Consider the following 6,750-nt stretch of genomic DNA (forward strand, 5'->3'; position numbering starts at 1 on the left):
AATATCGATAGGTATATGACAAAGCGCAGTATGTCTGTATCGATCAAGCAGAATTCACTTCAAAATATATAATATGTTTCCAAAATATGATAAAGAATTTCAACAATTGAAACAATTGAACAATTTAAAGTATGATTTACTGCATGGTTTGAAAGATAACGTGAACAGACAGCTATGACACGTGATGAGGATAAGCCTGCAAGACTGCGTTGTTCCAGCAGAGGTTACCTCAAATCAGCCATGGCCTAGTTCTCAATTCTCTGGAATGATCATGTGATGGTTGAAGATTGATGATGAAAACAAGTTCTTGCAACAAATGCCAATCTTTCCATTATGATTAGCACCGGGTGTAACCCTCACTGACTTTGAAGTAACCTAGTGCAACAGTCATCACCAGAAGTGCAACACTATTTTCATAGAGCCCGAAAGTCTCAACGTCGTGTGCTACAGAAATGACATACTCTTCATACATCGACGCCTGTAGCATATTGATATGGACAGAGTAGCCTGTGTTGTTGTTCTTGTAGAAAACTCGAGAATTACTGATGTATATATTTGTTTTTTTTAAAACCAAATATATACATCAGTAGTAGTGAGATAAAGGTAAATCATTTTCATTCAACGGCTAAGCATATAGCAAACAGGAAATTACCGAAACATCGTAGAAGCAGAAAAGGAATTGAATGTAGGTATAAAGGAGGTGATCTTTCTCGCTATATGTCGTAGTGACAGCAGATGAGAAGATAGGTACTGCCAAGATTGTTATTTTGTTAACAATGCACGTTTCTGCCTAACCGTCTTAATGACAACCCCGAGGGCACGCAAATTTTGGACTGAAATAATGCCTTGTATCGCTAAGATGATGTACGTCTGTAAGATACTAACTCCATGTTTTACTTGGAAAGTGGAGTTAATCGCACGGCTCTAAGAAAAGAGCTTCCTACTTACTTCTTCTGCTTTTTTCGCACTTGAAAACTCCATGTCAGTCCGACCTCCCGTTTCTGAGATATGACCGTTTTGAGACATGACGTCCAATTTTAACTTTTTGGACACAACTTCAGCGTTTCGGTTGCCACTAAAAGCGTCTTCTTTGGGATTTCGCAAGGAATGAATGAAATTCTTGAATGCTAACGTCGTGCTACCTACAGCGCATGTAATTCTTGCCATCAACTTATTACCAATCATCGTATTTTGCGTTTAGAGTGGGCTAGGAATAGTATTGGTTGGGAGAGGGGGGGGGCTTGCTTTGAAAAAGTGCATTAATGGACTCGCGTATAAATAGCCATGATCAAATTTTTATACACTGTGGCTATTTTCACGCGAGACCTGTATGATGCGAGTCCCAAAATGACATTTTGAGTTATCATGGTCTCCGGTCACTTCGTCACTTGGTCGTCACATTCGAATGGCGTAGTGACTGCATCCATTGATGGGTTGAAACTAAAGGTTTAAAATAAAGAACCAATATAAATACAGTCAGCAGGCATCACTCTCCTTTGATGTATCATTGGCATAGTTGATAGGCAAATTCTGTATTCACCTTGGAAAATACAATTTGCCTTTCAATCCAAGCTTAAAGAGTCGTTTTAGAAGAACGTTGATCAAATCATCTGCAACGGCTATTTTGAGAAGCGTTTCAGTCATCTCGATTTAGCAAAACATCATGACAAAGTACCCTCATGAGATGAAGACTGTTTATCAGTTCTTATCTTAACCAGAACTCATTCAAGACATTCATCTAATGTTACATTTTATTCATTGGACACTAAAATGGGGTAAGAATCAGAAATAAAGAGATCAGCATGGGTGTTACTCAGAGACAGGCGGCTTTTGAACATGTGGTCGATAACTTGGCTTTCAAACGTGTCGATTTAAAAATGAAGGGCCAAACCTTCAGCCAAATCGGGTGTGTTGTCGTGTGTCTTATAACAAAAGGATGTCTTACTGTTAATTACTGGCATGACGGAGACATTTATTGCCAATTGAGTAAGCGGAGGGGGAGGTGTATGGAAAAGGGTGAACTTGATGACCATCAGGGATCAAGAATGCTTCAAAAAAAGGTAATAGACCATCAAAACAACTTTATCTGATATCTTTTGAACTTGTTAAGTTGTTAACAAAGGTGTTTGGAGCTTGATTCCAATTGTTTACCATCTCGGTAATTTCCATTTTCTCTCGAAGCCAGCAACGGGTCAGATTTCCGGCGCCATCAACGGAAGTTTTCTCCTGCTACTTTTTCTACTTTTTCTTAAACCCCGTTAGAGTCGTGGTCAGTCGAAGCGATTATATGCGTTATATGCACAATCGTCTTTTATCTCTAGTTGTCTTCTAGGTGGCCAACTTTGTGTCCTTCCAAATAGGCAACATGTTTGTTGTCCATGCAGGAGCGTAGCTTGAGGGTGAGCAAAGTAGTCACCAAAAATTAATGTGTTTCAGAACGTGATTTTCTGAGTGTCATTTTGTCCCCTCACCTCTCCAGCCCCATAAGGTAGCTACATGTATGCACTGCTATGATGAACACCTGTCTCGTTGGCTCAAGTGTTGACTCCCTGGCTGTGTCCTGTGACATTTATAAGATGTTCCCCGAGTCTGGTCAATAAGACTCTTTGATCCTATTCAGAATACGTAAAATTTGAACTGAAAGTATCAGCTTATCATGTCTTGGGGAAGAACCATACTCAATGCTGAGCTTGAATGTGATAGGGATGTCGTACGATCGGACAAAGTCACAATCTGAGGATTCATCTGATTTGGTCCTTCGTCTTCGTCTTCATCGCATGACAGTGCCCTTGGTAGTTTGACAGGCTCCCAAAGCCCAGGATGGTTCGGGAGAGAGGAATAGGTGGACCCCCATATGAATGAAGTGAGGACGTCTGTTTTTCATGCTATACCGGAAAACAGACCAGATGGTGTCATTCAGAAAAAAAAACAACTATGAAAATGTCACTATGGAGACTCATCCATTTAGGTAGATTGATAGTTGAACAGTTTATAACCTGATAACTCTGGATAATATTGACTTACATTTCATAAGCTTTCGGACTCAGCTGAGTCCTTGGTCACATGATCACTCGTGACGTCATTGGACGTAGTGATCGGCGGGGATCCCGATTTCGACTTACCAGGTAGCACGCTATGTCGCTGACATTTTGTCCCCTTTGGTGGGCAAAACTCGACGAACGAGGAGCTTCGAACCTATGGTGTCTCTGCCCTATTCACCAGCGTCCCCGTGGACAAAGCTCTGATTTTGATCCAGAAGAAGCTCGAAGAGGACGACACTTTGAAGGATAGGACCCCCGATGCCCCCCCCCCCCCCCCCCCCAAGACATTGTGACTCTTCTAGGCCTCTGTTTGAATTGTACATATTTTAAATACCAAGGACAGTTCTATCAACAGACACACGGAGCAGCTATGGGGTCCCCAGTCTCCCTCATAGTTTGCAATCTGTACATGGAGGATTTCGAGCAGAAAGCCATCAAAACAGCAGCCAACCCCCCTACATGGTGGAGACGATATGTGGACGATACACATACTAAACTGAAGAGGGCCCACTCACAACACTTCACTGACCACCTGAACAGCATTGACGATGACATAAAGTGGGCCACAGAGCCAGAAGTCACCATCCCTGTGAGCGATCAGGAAACCGTCGGTGACAGGACCAAGAGAGCCCTCGCTTTCCTCGACACATGGTCTGTGGTCAATGAAGATGGCAGCATTAAAACCAGGGTCTTCAGAAAGGCAACCCACACAGACCAATACCTTAACTTCCAGAGCAACCACCCGCTTGAACACAAAATGGGGGTGGTGAGGACATTGGTCCATCGTGCAGAAGCCATCGTCAGCGATCCCAAGGATAAGGGAGTGGAACTCCAGCACGTCAAAACTGCCCTGTCGTTCAACGGTTATCCTAGTTGGATCCTGAAAGATCCCAAGCATCAGGTTCAGGCAGAACAACAACCCACGCCTCCTACTAGAACCCCCAGCACAGCGAAGAAACGGTACGCGGTTGTCCTCCCTTACATTAAAGGTTTCTCGGAAGAACTAAGGAGAATCCTCAAAGGCTATAACATCCACGCCTATTTTAAGCCAACCAACACCTTGAGGGAACTCTTAGTGCGACCTAAGGATAAGCTGGATAAACACCAAGTCACTGGACCCGTGTATCACATCCCATGCGGGGACTGCCCAGCTTCATACGTAGGGGAGACAGAACGATCGCTTAAAGCTAGATTCCTGGAAAACAGACGCCCGAGCTCCACCACTTCAGTGGTGTCACGCCACATTCACACCGCGGAACCAGGACATAACATTGACATTGAAAACGCCAAAGTGTTGGAGGTTGAACCGAGGTGGTACGAACGAAGAGTGAAGGAGGCGATTCACATTCGTACGTTGCAACCCACTCTTAACAAGGACGGCGGCCGACACAATCGCTCTCCAATCTGGAGTAACATATTGAGGACCAGAGTCAGGAGGGGGGCACAGTCGAATTCGGGATCCCCGCCGATCACTACGCCCGATGACGTCACGAGTGATCATGTGACCAAGGACTCAGCTGAGTCCGAAAGCTTATGAAATGTGAGTCAATATTATCCAGAGTTATCAGGTTATAAGCTGTCCAACTATAAACATGTCCAATACAGTGTTGGATCGACATGTGCACGTATCTCAAAATTGGCGTATTGGCGGAAGATATAAGGCAAGGAAGAGAATATTTCAGCAATGGATCGGGAGATAGCTAATTATATAAAGCTGAATAAGTTGCAAAGAAAGGGGTGAGGTACAAGGACATTTTTTTTAAAGACTCTAGCGATATTTGGTAATACACTCAATTTAAATGCATAGAATCAAGAAATAAAAAAAACCCTCATGTTTTTAATTGGTGGATTAACTTTTCCTTGACTCAGATACAATTCATTGTAAAGATAACAACAATAAGAACAAAACAATATCTTATGTAGCTCTCAGCTCCCAAAAATAAAGGAGATATACAGAGCACTTTGTCGAAGAGACCAAACGGATTATTCAATTTCCCGTGATTTGGCGTTGTCTTAGAAGGGTTTTAGAACTTCGTATAAAAGACAATTTCCTCATCAGCCTCCAAATAAGTTACACTATTTGATGCATGTAATATCTTTTTGTGAAAAGAAATCAAACAACAATCAGCCAATAGTTGCGATAGGCATTGAATAAAAGCCTAATTATCTTGCAAAAGTCGCCTATTGTCAGAATCTGGTACCGAGTGCTACTTTAGGTGCTGTAGTATTGCAGTCCAAATTTTTTGTCTTTTTTCATTCCTGGTAGAATAGAGAAGAAGCAAATGTCAAACACTTGACTCATTGTGTTACTGAGCAGGTAAATTGTTTTGGGATCGGAACCTGATAGTCTCCGGATGGTGATAGGTCACCACACCATAGGTTAATTGTGGTATAACACCGATTACTGAAAGGCCGTTATGTACAGCGAGTATACATAGCGGCGTCGAACTCTGGAAATCACTGATTTTGACGTTAAGATGAATGGTTCGCTGATGTCTCTGACATTCTGTTCAGCACAGGAGCATGTATACACGGGGTCCCCCGGCAGTACTCATACCACCCAAACCTGTAATAACATACCATCTCAATCTCGAGTATCTTATAGCAGTATTTTGTGAAAAATCAGGAGATACGAACTATTTGATTTATGAGTATGAGCCTATTACTCATGTGTTTCGAGTGAAATATAACGGCTCGTTTTTCTCACGCCAGCCGAGAGAAACATTTGCCTACTTTGAAAAATTCCTCTTGATTTTTGATGGTCCTAAAGTCTACATGTATGATTTTGCAAAGGGTATTGTAAACGGAAGTCTAATTCTGCCTAAGGAGGGGAGGCAGTGTCTCGAAAAAGATGTAAACTACCCTATATGTAACCTGGTTTTAAATTTACGATTTGCTGAAAAGGCCTTTATGATGTGCATTTATTTTTTCCGAAGTATTTTTTTGTTTGATTACTATATAGAATCAGGCTCAGAGCCTGTTCTACGGTTAACTAATAAAACGCATCTTCACTTCCCTCATGTTGACCGAGTAAATCCAACCTGGTTCGACCACAACTTATTCGCAGTTGGTTTTATATATCAGCGTGAAAACTATTTGACTGCGGCTGTATATCATTACAAGCAACGACAATCAAACGGGTATAGCTTACTTAAGACACACTTAATCAAAGGCAACTCTGGCGGAGCAAAATCGTTTGGCATCATATCAAATCCAAACTATGGAGTCAAATTTGTCCTCTTGGAGAAATATCAGAGTGAGCTGATGTTAAGCTTTGGGTTTGTCATCGAGTGTGAAAAAAGCAAGCCTCTGCAAAAGGCCTACATAAGAAAAATTTGCACACACATATGTCTTGAAAAATATGCTGGTAGACTTGTTCACATCAATGAGAAAGGCCAAATATTGCACATGATTCGTTCAAAACCTTTTAACTCAAACACAAAGTATGTGGTTAGATATACAAGAGCAGACTGAACAAGAAAAACTCTGAGACATTGGCCCTCATAACCTGTCCACTGTAATGTATTTTTTAGTACGCATCAATTACTTTCAACTTCCACCTGGTGGTTTTCCGGGTTTCGTTTGAAGACGTCGAACTAATGTCCCAGATCTTTGGGAGCTGGTATTACCTGCCCCTGCCTCTGCTGAGCGACGACTGGTGTTGGCAATGACTGGTTTAGTAGGAAAGCCAATTATGCCATTCAGCTCA

The 6,750-nt window shown here is 42.1% G+C and overlaps 1 protein-coding gene across 1 annotated transcript; it reads left to right on the forward strand.

Moving 5' to 3' along the window:
- The first annotated feature begins 3,450 nt into the window (after positions 1 to 3,450).
- On the forward strand, positions 3,451 to 4,578 carry LOC135492614 (uncharacterized). Its single transcript, XM_064779168.1, has one exon. The coding sequence runs from the start codon at positions 3,451 to 3,453 to the stop codon at positions 4,576 to 4,578; it is 1,128 nt and encodes a 375-aa protein (XP_064635238.1).
- Positions 4,579 to 6,750: the final 2,172 nt, after the last annotated feature.

The sequence above is a fragment of the Lineus longissimus genome, chromosome 8 (genome assembly GCF_910592395.1).
Source record: "Lineus longissimus chromosome 8, tnLinLong1.2, whole genome shotgun sequence".
Taxonomy (NCBI): domain Eukaryota; kingdom Metazoa; phylum Nemertea; class Pilidiophora; order Heteronemertea; family Lineidae; genus Lineus; species Lineus longissimus.